At 34.8% G+C, this 14,791-nt stretch overlaps 2 protein-coding genes across 2 annotated transcripts; both read right to left on the bottom strand.

Moving 5' to 3' along the window:
- Positions 1 to 1,473: 1,473 nt before the first annotated feature.
- Positions 1,474 to 5,374, bottom strand: LOC125846524 (uncharacterized). Its single transcript, XM_049525984.1, has 3 exons — positions 4,673 to 5,374; positions 3,129 to 3,426; positions 1,474 to 1,741 (listed from the first exon to the last, which is right to left on the bottom strand). The coding sequence occupies exons 1-3, from the start codon at positions 5,315 to 5,317 to the stop codon at positions 1,674 to 1,676; spliced, it is 1,011 nt and encodes a 336-aa protein (XP_049381941.1). The 5' UTR covers positions 5,318 to 5,374; the 3' UTR covers positions 1,474 to 1,673.
- Positions 5,375 to 7,199: 1,825 nt separating this feature from the next.
- On the bottom strand, positions 7,200 to 14,235 carry LOC125846523 (uncharacterized). Its single transcript, XM_049525983.1, has 16 exons — positions 13,934 to 14,235; positions 12,101 to 12,199; positions 11,894 to 12,001; positions 11,623 to 11,658; positions 11,207 to 11,323; positions 10,974 to 11,057; positions 10,755 to 10,873; positions 10,140 to 10,241; positions 9,450 to 9,566; positions 9,307 to 9,372; positions 8,992 to 9,058; positions 8,301 to 8,354; positions 8,020 to 8,109; positions 7,816 to 7,842; positions 7,669 to 7,695; positions 7,200 to 7,532 (listed from the first exon to the last, which is right to left on the bottom strand). Exons 2-16 carry the CDS (start codon positions 12,143 to 12,145, stop codon positions 7,374 to 7,376), a joined length of 1,218 nt encoding a protein of 405 aa, XP_049381940.1. The 5' UTR covers positions 12,146 to 12,199; positions 13,934 to 14,235; the 3' UTR covers positions 7,200 to 7,373.
- Positions 14,236 to 14,791: the final 556 nt, after the last annotated feature.

Raw genomic sequence — 14,791 nt, 5'->3', positions numbered from 1 at the left:
GTTCTTAGTCCTCATTGATCGATATCAATAAGAGTAGCAATGGTATAGTTATAGATTAGCTTACTTACTTGCATCATTTCTTCTCTTTCTTAATGAAATAGATATAGATTAATTCGTAGGATTTTCTTTTACTCTTCTCACTCTTATTTTTATAAATTTTCCGATAATTGAGATATCGGAAAAAAATTACCCCATAAGAAAATACAATAAAGCAATCACATATGTTTTCAAATGTTAGTTTCGTCCCCGGTATGATAAAATAAAACTTAATTAATACTCTGAATAAAGTATATTAATATTTGAGGTAGGAGGATTAACTCTTCTAGCAACGATTTTTTTAACTTTTTTTAGCGGAAGCTACATACAAAGTCTTAATAATAAATATAAATATAGTTAAAAGAAACTAAAAGTTATATTAATCTTGAAAAGTCATAGTTAAAAAGTACTTAAACTCATTTTTGCAAAAACAAAATTGTTCACTAGTTTCTTTTTTAAAATTGGAGTATGAAATTGACCAGCTTTTTGGTTCTGATGAGTCTTTGTTCTCCTGTTTCCATTTCCCAATATCTTTTGACTAGAAAAAGAATGAAAAAAAAAAAAAGAAAACAAAAGGAAGTTTCAGACATTGACATCCAAAAAAAAGAGAAAACAGAAAAAACACCCCTATTACCCGCATTGCAACTTGATTATATCCAAATTCGTGCAAAAAAATCCACATTAAAAGGTAAAGTGCTTCTAACAAAAGCGGCTTTGTACCTGCGAAGGCTTGAACCCGAAAAACACCCCTATTGTAAATAACCAAATATTATATAAAAGAAAGTGTGAGTTTATTTTTTAAAACATATCAAGAGTATCAAACACAGAAATTACATCAAAATTTGGCGTCTAAATCCCCAATTGAGTTTAGATCAATGGTGTTTTAAATTTTATTCAATATCGACTAAGCACCATTTTCACACAGATATCAATATATAAGTCCATTGTCCACCAATGTTCGTTTGGATAAATGAGAAGAAAATCATCTTATGCGCACCTCAATTAATTTCATGCAGACTAAGCGATTATCTCCTGCAACAACACAGATACCAATGTATCTGTCCACCCATGTTTGTTTGGATAACTGAATCATTGCGATAAGTAGCCGGTGTCATCATCCAATCAAAAGAAGATTCAAAGTGAAAAGTCTCCATTCCTTTTAAAGCTAAATTTATGAATCTGAAAATGTCACATTTTCTAGACAAACTAAAAGGAAAGAATCAGAAGAGTATACGAAATACAAAAATGTGAGTAAATGAAAAGATTATAGATTTTTAAAAACCTTAAGATGTCTAAATAGGGTATATATAAGATCACAATGATTTACAGAAATGTAGTTTGGAATACAAATTAGTAGTAGGAAATTTGGAGATGAGTTAAACGACAGCACATTCATATACATAGCAATATACTAAAATTGAAGTCCCATCCGTGTGGGAACCAAAATAAATACTAACTGCAAGAAATAACTCTTCATGCTCATTAAAATCATACACGCGTTACAAAATTGATATATCGAGTGATCCACCTTTACCTTAACAAAATTGATATGATTCCAACAACTTCAAGGGGGGGAAATTTAAAGGAAAACTATGGCAGATACACTATGTGATTGTCATTAGCAAATTACAACAGCACTAGGATTCTTCACCTGCATCGAGCTGTTGTCCATTTGTAGTATTTCCAACCTCTGGTCTTTTCATAGCTGAAAGATGCCAATGACAACAAGATCAGTCAAGTGTTTCATCATTTAGGTAGCAAATTTCATGCAATTTATACCTGTCCCTCCTATGTTTACAATTGTGACTCTTTTTTAATCTAAATTGATAAGATGCTGGTTAGCTCCTGTGAACTGTTTCTCAAGGACACTTCTCGAGAGAAGGCCCAAAATAGTCCTTTATCTTTAGCATTAGACTCAAAGCATCCCTCTTCTTTCACATGGAGAGCTAATAGTTAATTTTTTAAAAATGCCAATGACAAGATTATAGATTATTGGGAAAAGGGGCAAAAATGCATTTAAACTATGTGAAAGGAACAATCCGTTTATAGTTTGGCTCAAAAATGCCCTTACCGTCAATACTTTGGTTCAAAAATTCCCTTAAACTATGCGAAAGGAACAAAAAAGCCCTTCGTTTGCAGTTTGGTCCAAAAATGTCCTTGTCGTCAATACTTTGGTCCAAAAATGCCCTTTAATTGGTCAAAAAGACTCATTTTCCAAATAAATATATTATTATTTTCTTTTTGACACATTCTTTTTCAATGAAAGTTTTTTTAAAAAATTAGCAAATGTTTATCTTACTTCAATATAGAAAAAAATAAAAAATGAAAATATTTCTTATTTTATTATCATTATTTTTTATCGTTATATAAATATAAATTAATGATGGATATACCATGGTCGTATATATATGACATATTATTTGTCGAAAGGGTACATGAAGTTATTCTATTTTAATTGATAAAATGAGATTAAGAAGAAAAAAAATATTTTCTATATTTTTTATTTGTTAAAGTGATTTTAAAAGAAAGAAAACAAGAATAGTGTTCTTTAATAATATTTTAATTAGGAAAAATGTGTTTAAAAAGAAAAAAACAATATATCTATTCGGAAAAGGACATTTTTGACCCATTTTTTAACTATAGGGGCATTTCTAGACCAAAGTATTGACTGCAAGGGCATTTTTGAGCCAAAGTATTGACGGTAAGGGCATTTTTGAGCCAAACTATAAACGGAGGGCATATTTGTTCCTTTCACATAGTATAAGGGCATTTTTTACCCTTTTCCCTAGATTCTTTTATAGTTGTCAAAAAGAGAAATGATTGGCAATTTTTTGTACTCATACTCCTATCTCAATTGATCTGAAACCTCTCCTTTTATGTTTGTCCCAAAAAGAAAGTCACTTTTTTAGATTTATAAATATTTAGCTTTTAAATTCTCATTTTACCTTTAATGAAATGATTTGGCACCACATAACAGAAAAGGCAAAGTTAATTCGTTCAAAAAGTTACCAGTCAAGGCAGTGACTATCTGAATCATTTAAAATTAGGTAAACAGTAAGAGGGGAAAATTCAAATAGCAAAGGAAGACTCACATTTGATGGATGATCCAGCCAGACAAGTCAGCCTGGATTTTGTATTGACCTCAGCCAGTGGATTTGGCTTATCTTTGTTAGTCATGCGAACATCCCAAACACGTATGACCCCATCTGATGATGCTGATGCTACTATGTGTTGATGATCTTCAGCATCACCATCACTGTTTTTGTGTAGCACAACAATGCCTTTCACACGGGTAGAATGTGCATCTTCAATGCTATATGCAATTTTTCCACTAGTAATGTCCCAAGCTTTAATACTCCGGTCCTCTCCCCCAGTAAACAAAATACCATGCTGTAAAATATTACTTTCAGCGTCAAGAAGTAAATTAAAGAATTGGAAGGAAAAACAAACTGGAGCCTACAACTAAACTTTACATGATGTATATAATCCTGAATATTTTCCTGGTGCTTTGAAAGTGGGATGGTAGGACACCAAGCGCAAGATGATAGACAAGTAAAAGAATGTACAACATGCAGGGAAAAAGATGGGATAGAAAGCACCCAAGGTGTGGTTTTTGGTGTCAATGAATCTGGAATATACAAACAAAATGCTAGGTGATTTCTATTGGGTAGAGTTAACTACCACCTGCACTGGTGGAAAATAGCAGGTAACATGTGGATTAATGGAAGTATTGCAAGCTGACCCAAACAAAACCATTATACAAAAAAAAATGATGGATTGAAAATTAAACAAGAAAGGGAAAGCGAACACACAAGAGACTCATTTTTAGAAATAAGTAACATATATATATATATATATATATATATATGAAATTAATATATTTAAGAAAACTGTAGCCCTTTTAAGTATAGCAAATATCTATTTAACCACCAACAAAACAGTCTATGACACCTAAGAAAATAAGCTAACTAGAAAGCTTCCCGACTCCATCTTATATATCCGGATTATATTTTTTGACAGTACGCCATCTACATTCTCATGCTTCAAATTCTAGTATAGTCCAGGCCATCTCAATTAGCCCATATATGCCACATGGAAACTTAATGAACAGGTTAAAAGTGTGTTTTATCACTGAGCAAACAAGAACACTAAGAGAGAGGATTTGCTAGAAACAGATATAGTTAAACTGCATTCTGAAAACTTCAGTTGAGGACTTTGATTAGCTAGATAAGCTTCTCTACTGGTTATTTGGGTTAAGAAGAAATAAAAGTGTATATCCCCACCAACATGATCCCATTACAGACGGAAAAATCAACTAATTTGCAACCAAAATCCAGTGACAGAGGAACAGATGGCTATTCTACTTGCTACTGGTTGAACCTCATAAACACTCTTAACAAAGTATAATGGTCTAAGGATCTTGCACAAAGTAATGAGGCACACAACCACAAGAGGTGAATACATAAGCATGCGTTCATAATGGATACATATTGAATTTTTTTTGGCAATGGTCCTGTAAAACCAACTTCTAGAAAGTGATAATCAATACAGTAAGTAGGTGATCAAAATATGTCAATCAAATAAACAGTACAAAAATTAAGGAGAGTTCAATCTAGTAATAGTCCAGAAAACTCACCATTCCAGAAGTGGCACAAAGCACCCTCTTCTTACTATCAAGCTCTAGAATAGTTTTGGCATCTTCAGATTCATGTACAGAAATCTTATCATCCATAACCATAAAAAACTTTTCACCACCATCACTAAAATTAACTAAAGAAGCCTCTTTTCCCAACCTGCAATAAAAACTTCGCCTTCCTCTAACCAAATTAACCATAGCCATGCATTCATCTCTTCCAACAGTCAATGCCAACCTCCCCGACGGATGAATACAAATAGAATTCACTGCCTTACGATGCACTTTCACCGATTTGAGATGAACAAAAGGATCAGCATCATATATGGAAACGGAACCATCTTCAGAAGCGGCAATAAGGTTACGAGGGAAGGAGAATGAAGAAGGGGTAAAAAACGAAAGTGAAGTAACGGTGGCAGAGTGGTGTAGTGACCCAATTTCTGAGCAAGTAGAAAGGTCATAGATTTTGATTGTGTCATCGGCGCCGCCGGATACAGCAGCAGAACCGGCGACGGCGGTGCATTTAATTGGTGAGAGATGTGAAGGGAAGGAGAAGAGAGGGGTTAGTCCGTAATTTTGATCGTTTTTGGTGGATCTCAACTTGAATCCCCAAATGAATCTCTCGTATGAACCGGCAATTAAACTCATAGCTTTACGCAGCGATGAGAGAGAGAGAGAGAGAGAGAGAAGGGGTTTATGTTAAACCCTAGGAAGAGAAATTAAGGTGACGGAGTAATATGTGGACGAAGGAGATGGTGGGCCGGGTTATTTTCTTGGATTTAGTTGGGCCGATTTGGGTGGGCTTATTTAGTTTCGAAAATTACATAATTTTCCGAGTTTTGGTCTGAATACATTGTAGAGCAACTTTCACATATAGCAAACACAAAATTCATATTTGTATGTTATAGCAAAGTTTGCATAATTGCTCTCCATAGCAAACATAAATATGTATATTTCGCTATATATATACAAAAGAAAGCAGTTGTATAATCTGTTTTGGTATACATATACAAAAAGATCAATTGTATAAAGTGAGAGAGGCGAGTGAGCGAGCGAGATCTGGGAGAGGGAAATAAAAATATATGTATATATATACAATTTTCACACATTTTATACATTTGCGTTTTTGTATAAAGTGAGAGAGGCGAGTGAGAGAGTGAGATCTGGGAGAGTGGCGAGCGAGATCTGGGAGAGGGGAGAGAGGGGAACGAAAATATATGTATATATACAATTTTCTCTTACATTATACAAACACAAACGCATTTTATACAATTTGCGTTTATTGTATAAAGTGAGAGAGCGAGATCTGGGAGAGTGGCGAGCGAGATCTGGGAGAGGGGAGAGAGGGGAACAAAAATATATGTATATATACAATTTTCTCTCGCTTTATACAAACACAAACGCACTTTATACACTTGCGTTTGTATAAAAAACGAGAGAGGCGAGGGAGAGAACGAGAGTGGCGAGCGAGATTCACCAGGAGAGAGGTGAAATAGCAACAGTTTGCTATGACGTACAATTAAATCAAACTATATTTATAGCATTTAATTTGAATTAATAATTTGTTATTATATACAATTTTCCCTACATTGTATATGAAGAGTAATTCACATGTATTTGGGATACCCTGGTTCACCTTTCTTCTATTTCGCTCGCATCTATCCTTCTCTCGTTCCTTTCATTCCATGTATATGTGTTTCACAATGTATCTGTGTGTATATATATATACAAGCTTCTATCAATTTTTCTAAGTATTTGTGTCTGGCATCAATTTCATCTGGTGTATCCAATACCAATTTCATATAATGTATCCGATATCAAGTATCTAGTGTATTCAATATTGGATACAATGCATCCGAAGACAAACTTGGATAGTGTATCTGCAATGTATTTAGTTTTATCTTTGAGTAGATACATGTATCTTGCATTTATATATGCACTAATACATCCATCAAATAAGCCAATATCAAATATGCATTGATATATCAAGTGTATCGAGCATAGATACACACTTGCAAGAGGCAGAAAAATGATCATCATCTAGTTTCATCACAAGGAATGAAGCCACCATGTCCATGAAATTCCTGGCTACAAACTTCACTTGTGGCATTGTTGTGGTAGATCAAATAAAGGTTTTCCATTTCTCAACCTAGGGTTTAAATATACCACACAATTCATAGGAGAAGGCAAGAGAGGGAGAAAGGTGAGTGAGAGAAATTATAAGAGCCTCATTAGCGTTCGAAAATTGGGGTCCTCTAACTTAAACATTATTGATCAAAATTCAATTCAACTGGGGATTTAGATTCCAAACTTCAATCCTTCAATATATAGACCCCATTTAACATTAGTGCTAATTAACTCAACACTTCATAGATTTTATTTTTTGGTCTTTACTGAAAAAAAATCCACAGACCAGAAAAAAAGGAAGTTAAAATCAAAAGAAACATTGTGTTAACCCAAGGCTAGTTACAAAAAAAAAAAATTATGTACATAAAAGAGAAGTGAAGAAAGGTGGAGAAAATCAAGTTAAAAAGAAGAAAATTATTAAATACATTCAGTATAAAAATTAGGAGAAACTAAACCTATATATGTAATGAACTAATCATGAGATTCATGGGGCCTAAAAAGAACAAATTACAAGACATGAACCCTATGAAGCTTTTGTTTTTCCCCATTGACTGGATTTGAGATAAACCTATGAACCTTAACTGAGCTTCTTAACCTTTGATTTTTGCCTTTGTTTATACAGCTGTCTACGTCTCTGGCTAGCTTTAAATGGATCCGCCCAGTTCTTGTCCAGCTTCACAGCTCGTTCCCATCGATCCTTGAATATTTGCAGCTCGTAAGTTGATTGTCTCCGAATCTGCAAATGGGAAGGCAGCTGAAAATAAGCTAAATGGAAGGGCAGATAGACGGTAGTAATGCACACAACATGAACAATGCCATGAAAGAAGAAAGTTGAATGAAATAAATATGTTGTCGTATAAGCAGACACTCACCTCAGATCGCACGTCAACAACGTGTTTCTGTAGGTCAAGGAAAAGAAAATGAAAATCAAGGACAAGAATCAGTTAAAACATCAGCAGAACAAGATATATGTTGGAAAAATCAAACTGTCCAAGCACAAAGTAGAATTGGATGTATACCTTCACAGACTCTTCAGGATTTGAATCCTGCACATAGAAAAAAGCATGGTCGATGGAGGTACAAAGAAGCAAACAGCACAATTATTATAATATAGCCTCTATCTGTAGACTTAAAGAACACCTTATCTAACATATTTGGGATGATTAATGAGGATAGTTGCAAAAACGAATCGAAAGTCTTCGATAATTGATATAGAGAGTTACCTTTTTCAAAGATTGTCCGCCCAAAGTTTGGATGCTCTGGTGCACTACATATTCACTATCAACTACTCCCACCTTTTTGGATCGATCTCCCTACAATAATAAAATTCAAACAGGTTTAGGGCTGTTTCAGAACATACAGTTTTAAAGAGTAAAGAGAAATGTATAGCAATTTACATTCCAGAAATTCTGTTTTACACTCCAGAGACAACGGGCATAAAAACATCCACAGGAAGGGATGAGGGGTTCATCTTGTAAATTAACAAGTCGAAAAGAAAGTTCACCTGTGCACAATAACCAAGTTTCATGTCCATTCCCCATCCATGAACAAGATCATTCTGACAAGAAAGAGGCACAGAGCAACCATTAGCAGCTCATCTAAACAGGATGATGAATCAATACGAGAGCGGAAAATGAAAGTGGATAGTGCGTCCACACGACATGTCAAAAGTGCAAGTGGAAAAGTAATCCAAGAACATCGCTGAGCTTTGCTAATTTAACTTAGAGCACATTAACAGTATACGAGCATTTCAATCCAAAATGAAAACAAACGTGATTATAAGATGAGCAAATGCAACAATTTATACGGAACTGTTTAAGTTCTGACACAAACCAGACATAGTCATCATCTCTTAGAGAACACTGCTCCCCACTCCACTAAGAAGAATGTAACTTAGAGCACAGGCACACACAGTAGAATTCTTAATTTTAAGCTGCCAGAATTCTTCAAAACGTACCACTCATTGGGATGATCAACTAAACAAAGTGACAAAAACTCAGGCACTCAATCGAAACACACTTCTAGAATACTTTTGCCTGCCTCTTTCAAATCGAAAATCAAAATATCAAAATCCAACACCCTCCTCAAAACTTACATGTATATTCTTGATTATGTCATCATTAAGTGTATGCATAGGGTTCTTAATAAAGGCCTGAAAATGTCCTATCTCAGCTAAGAGAGAAACCAAGTTCTACCTGTATAAGATGCCAGGCACAAAGCCACGCAGATCTGGAAAAGACAGGAGCCATTCCTTCCACAAATCTGTAAAAGGAGAGTGAATCAACCATTCTGCTAATGCATGGTAAAGAAAATCCGGAAGAACTTGCATCTACCTCAAGGCACTCGAGAAGTTAAATATTCTCAAAATCTTTTTTTGTAGAACAAAATTGTAGGAAGAGAGTATACAACAGGGTCATTTTGAACATCAGGAACTGATGCAAAAACTTATCCTGACCAACCAATGCCCAAAGGCTCATTACAGTCTGATCCAGTAATTGTGTTACACTTACCCGCTGCATGGGGGACCTTCGCTTTCGGCTGAACACTTTGTACTACCTCTAATATCGTAGACCCTTCTGCAAAAATGAATTGTGCATCAGTATTCACCCAAAGGAGGTTGAATTTGGGTGGTTAAATAGCCAGGCGGACTTACCTGTGGAACCTATTTGTTCTGCTTCGTATTGTGATTCTATGATGGATACCAGTTGAATTCGGGTCTAAAGCTGGCTGAGAAATTTCCAGTCCTTCAGATTTAACTATTTCAAGGTACCTAATAACAAAAGGATGCAATTGAAAGAAAATTATAATTAGCAAAGAGGCATGTAAGACTTGTTGCTTTCATAAAATTAACAACCATCCTTCTAGAGCAGGAAGCCCCATAAAAAAGGAAGCCTGGTTAACAGAGTAAGTAATAGAAATCATCCATTGACATGGTAATGTAAATACAATAAACTGTAGATACTAAATGAAGCAACTACTGTTTATCTCCTCAAAGCTCGGAATGCCCAAGGAAACATGTCAGGACTTTTGACACCAAATGCTTGAGAAATAAAATAGGAGAGGAAAAATATCCAGGATCATAGAAACAAACTCATACTGATTTATATTTAAAATGATAACATCTGCCTTTTTCTACGAAAGGAGTTCATAGGATCATTGTTCACAATAATCCACCAGGAGATATCAAATGATTAGATCTGTTTTATTTCTACAAAACGAGCAAATAGAAAATATATTCACAATACTCACCAGGAGTGAATGACTTGTATCAAATGTATCTATTGGTGGATTAAAAATATAAGATAAACAGAAAGCCAGCGTCAACCTCGTGCAATCATCCTACCTTCCAGGATGGAAATTCTCCACACCCAAATCTTCATCCCAAAGGAAAATGTAATCATAGATTGAAACAACTGCAGGATGTAAAAATCTCTTGGCAAACCACCTGCATCAGATAAATTCACAACAATGGTGAGATATCATTTAGCATAAATCATACAAGCTAGATGCATCCACAAGGAAGATAACTTTGCATAAGATGAACACTAGGACCTTAAAGAAGTTAAATAACACTTTGCATACAGCCAAAAGATGAGACCAACTTAGGAGATATTAGGAGTTCATTAAGTCAAAAGATTAATGAAGAACAAGATGTCATCATTTGTTCAGCAAAGGATTGCAGGGTATCTGGGATGGTTATTATGAAGCAGACTAATTTCCAGCAACTTTGTATTGGATCAGTAGACAAAAACTTTTAGAATTAATGAAAAGCACAGATTAATTTCAAGTAACTTGTGGCCTAAGGATTACTCCGTTTTCACTAAAATCACACTGCAGGTCAGTTGAACAGCACTTCTAAATCACGGAAATATTGCTAGTCAAGGTGGCTAAAGTGTTCCCTTTATTGTCCTTGAATCTGCTCGTGTCAATTTAATCCCCTATAGTGTGTGTTTCTTACCATTTTGTCTGATTGTGAGCAACAATGTGAATGGCATCTTTACTCCATTGGAGGTCTTCCCACCCATCAACATTACCATCGTAGTGGAATAGAATGACAGTAAAATTTGCTGAAAGAAACTGAATATCACAAGATTAGGTCACAGGTATATACAAGATAGTAAAATCAGAAAGTACAACATAAGTGCTGTCCATAACAAGCATAAATTAGATGTTATACCTTTTGGACGAGAGCATCAACATTGCTCTTCTGTTTAATGCCAACTGGAACTGCCAACAAATTATGAGAGCTAGAATTGCTAGCCTGAAATAGAGACACAACATTGCCACAAATTAGATGCATGACAGAGTGAGACAGCCCAGCGATGGGAAAAGTGTGGTAACAAATAAAATATCAGTATCCAAAGGAGGTCGCTCTATTTTTTCACAGTTCAGGAGTATAGAGAGTAAGACCTTTGCCTTTGACTTTGAACTAGTTGTTGACCAAAGAGGCTTTAACTCCAGATCTGATCTTGCTTGGATAATACCACGCGGTAAACTGTGCAAGCTTCTCATATCCATACTAGAGTCCTGGTTGAACGAATAAAAAGCATCACCATTGGTATAAGGATTTTTTAGGGGTAAATTAGTTCACCCAAAAAACATAAATTCTTTTAGGTGTTGAATTTAAGCGGAGGCCACTCCACCACTTATAGTATTCCGTTGCTTATTTATGTTATGCACACCTTTCTTTAGATAACAAGAAATATCAATGATGAATTATAGAACTTCTTGAATTTCAAAAAATCAATCCTGTTGGTACTACCTTATGCTGTGCGAGGTACAAAGGCAAGAAATATTTTGAGAGAGAAAACAAGGAGCATAACTACCTTTGAAGAATAAAATGGATCCAACCTTGACTCCATCTGAAAAGGTAAACAGGGAAAGGAAAATGTTTTTAGCAACATTGTATCAGGGTAATCAGGTAAAACACAATTAGAAGGTCAATATATAAACTTATATGCCACCAAATGTATCATCTGGCATCTCTCGGTTTGATAAAGGGAAAGTTCTCTCTATCGTTTCACACGCAACCGTCTAGATGCCAAAATTAAAAGTAGCAAATGTTAGCAAATCAATGGCAGTACAATGCAATCATACCTCTGTCTGTTGATACTGATAATTGGTGGTCCTATATACAATAAACAACATAACTATACAGATGATCCACATAAATGGTAGCTGTCTCATCTTTAATCCACATGTTCCCTGCAATTCAATTTCACAAGTTAATGTTTAATAAATCTACGGATTGTTAGCTAGATAATCAGGTCATTAGTAATTCCTAACCAGAAAGCATTTACATACCCCATCAAGGAGAACACTCCTTTTCTTCAGCAGAAACACCGCCATAATTTAATTGCCTGTTGCAGGCGAATATGAAACAGAAAAAGTTCTCATCGAACACTGCAATAAATGCACACATATCAACAACTAGTCTTAACAAAGAATCTAGCGAAATAGATTTTAAAGACGTAATACATTTATCTATTTTCTGCAATTCATTAACTGATAAACATTATTTCTAGTATCGGATCTCCAACGGAATTCTGAATCTAGCAAACAACGCATACAAGGAAAAGAATGTTGTGCTAGCTATCAGTTTGACAAAAATGGAATGAAACTTAAATGTGCATAAGATTGCCTAGTAACTCTCTCACACAGCCGATTTAACAGGTTATCAACACACATGAATACCAGTAAGCAATTTCTTTTGACACCTTTTAATTTTTATGGACAAAAACCAAAAAGGCTCTAGCGACCAATATTCTATAATCTGATTAGGTACAAAATGACGAGTTACCCACACAACTACACAGTCAGGCCACAATATATGCTGTGAAATGACAGGTCATTTTGCATTCGTGGTCACTACTGGTTGACTAGATGTGCCCTGGAGGTAATCAAGTGTGTGAAAACTTTGGGAGACAATTATAGAATATATGCTGTGAAATGACAGGTCATTTTTAATTCAGGGTTGCTACTGGTACACTGGATGTGCCCTAGAGGTTATGAACTGTGTGAAAACTTTGGGACTAGTAGTTAGGTGAATGAAATGGATTAAAACTATGGGAGATTGGAAAGGATAAAAACGTTAAGTGACCTCTTTCCATGGGAAAAGGCATTGGTAGACAAATTTACCTAGTGAAAGATAGCAAGTGTTATAGCTGAGGTGTGTGCAAATTCGTTGTAGACCACCCTTATAAACAAAAGGAAAGTAGTTGCAAGTTCAGCCAGCTATTCCAAGACAACTCATTCTTTTCCTCCTTCCAACCCCCCACCCCCACCCACAAACCGACCGAAAAAATGGAAGAGGTAGTGTTGTCAATGATAAGATGTCTAATTTGAATGTAGAGACAGATAAGACAATAAAGTGACGCACAAGCGTTGACAAAGGTGACGAATTCCACTAATAGTTGTCACCTTGTTTGATTTTCATGTATGCCAGAATTTTTCTCGGAACAACATTTGCAATTCACACGGCATCAAGACTCCCAAAAAAATGTTCAACCCACATTCTATGTTTTAAACTAACAAATTCATATGGTTGTATATTTATCTGTGTTGAACCAAGAACCATGTAAAACTAGATAAATGAATGTGGAAAATAACAATAGTGATTAACAAAAATCTATCCTCCTCCCTACAAAAAGAAAATAGTGATTCAGAGTTTATTCCAAATAAAAAACTCACAGGCAAGCAGATGAAATTCCTAACATGCTCATTCTTACAAATTTAACAAATCCTATAACGAATTCAAAGTATTGATGAAGGAAACCAGTGAGTTCAATAGGATCCAAAAACTAGGAGAAATTCAAAGACAAGGAGGAGAAAATTAAATGAAGAGAAGACGTTACTTGAAGTAATCAGTTTTCAAGATTACAACAAATAACCATTCAATGCATACTTAACTAACCATTAATTACACAAACACTCTAGCATTAATAAAACTTTAAAAAGCCAATGAATCTGATCAGCTCACGCCACCTCCATTAATTAAAGACTTGATCTTTTTTGAAGAACACTCACACCCAACTCCACCATGGGCTTAATTGTCATTACCCAACAACCTCCATAACAGCACCAAAAAACAAGAACCAAGAACCAAGAATCAAGAACCAAGAAAGGTTGAAAACATACCTCAAGAACTGAAAACCCAACAATGGTTTGGAGCAAAAGAGCAACCCAACAGCTCCAGAATCTTGAAGAGTGGAAAAAAAGTGAACCTTTGAAGAACAAGTTCAAGTCTTTATCAGCAAAACAGAACAGAAAATGGGACAAATCTATGTATATGTATAGGTAAGCATACAGATACAGTATAGATATTGAAAGAAGTGGACAAGGGTAGCAGTGGGGGTAGGGGGTATAGGTGGGGGTGGGGTTAAAGAAGAAGGAGGGTTAGGCAAAAGAAAGAGTCTTTGAGAGAGACGAAATTGTTGGGAAGTACCTCGGTTTAAGGTGGCTCTTTGCTTTCTCTAATCCACTATATACTGTAATAATGCACCTGTAATCACCTCCATTTTTTGTTTTTTTTTTTAATTCAATATTAATACTTTAATCTTATTTAGTTAAAATACACAAAAATTGATGGTGTATTAGTACTATTAAATTAGAGAAATAATAAAATATTTTGTTGTGGTATGATGTTTGCTAAAGTGATTTGTGTGTATGGTGTCCCCGGAAATAATTAACATATGCACGTAATATAAGTGTAGATTCATGGGCGGATCTGGGAAGAGACGAGGGTATTTATTCAAATTTCTTAAGAAAAATTAAATAATAATTTTTTTAAAAAAAAGTTATTATTATTAGTGTATAAAATTATAGATTGAGTGTTAAAGATGAAGAAAAAAAATCAATATATTAAAGTGAGTAAATGTAAATGAAAATAAAAATTCATTTTTAATATACAAATAAGTAAAAATAAACGGAGTCAGAGTATTATTTTGTAGGGAAAAAGACATACTTTTCTTGTTGGGAGTGAGTTTTAATTTCCTT

Source organism: Solanum stenotomum, chromosome 12 (genome assembly GCF_019186545.1).
Source record: "Solanum stenotomum isolate F172 chromosome 12, ASM1918654v1, whole genome shotgun sequence".
Lineage (NCBI taxonomy): Eukaryota > Viridiplantae > Streptophyta > Magnoliopsida > Solanales > Solanaceae > Solanum > Solanum stenotomum.
This window is presented reverse-complemented; position numbering and strand designations above follow the sequence as displayed.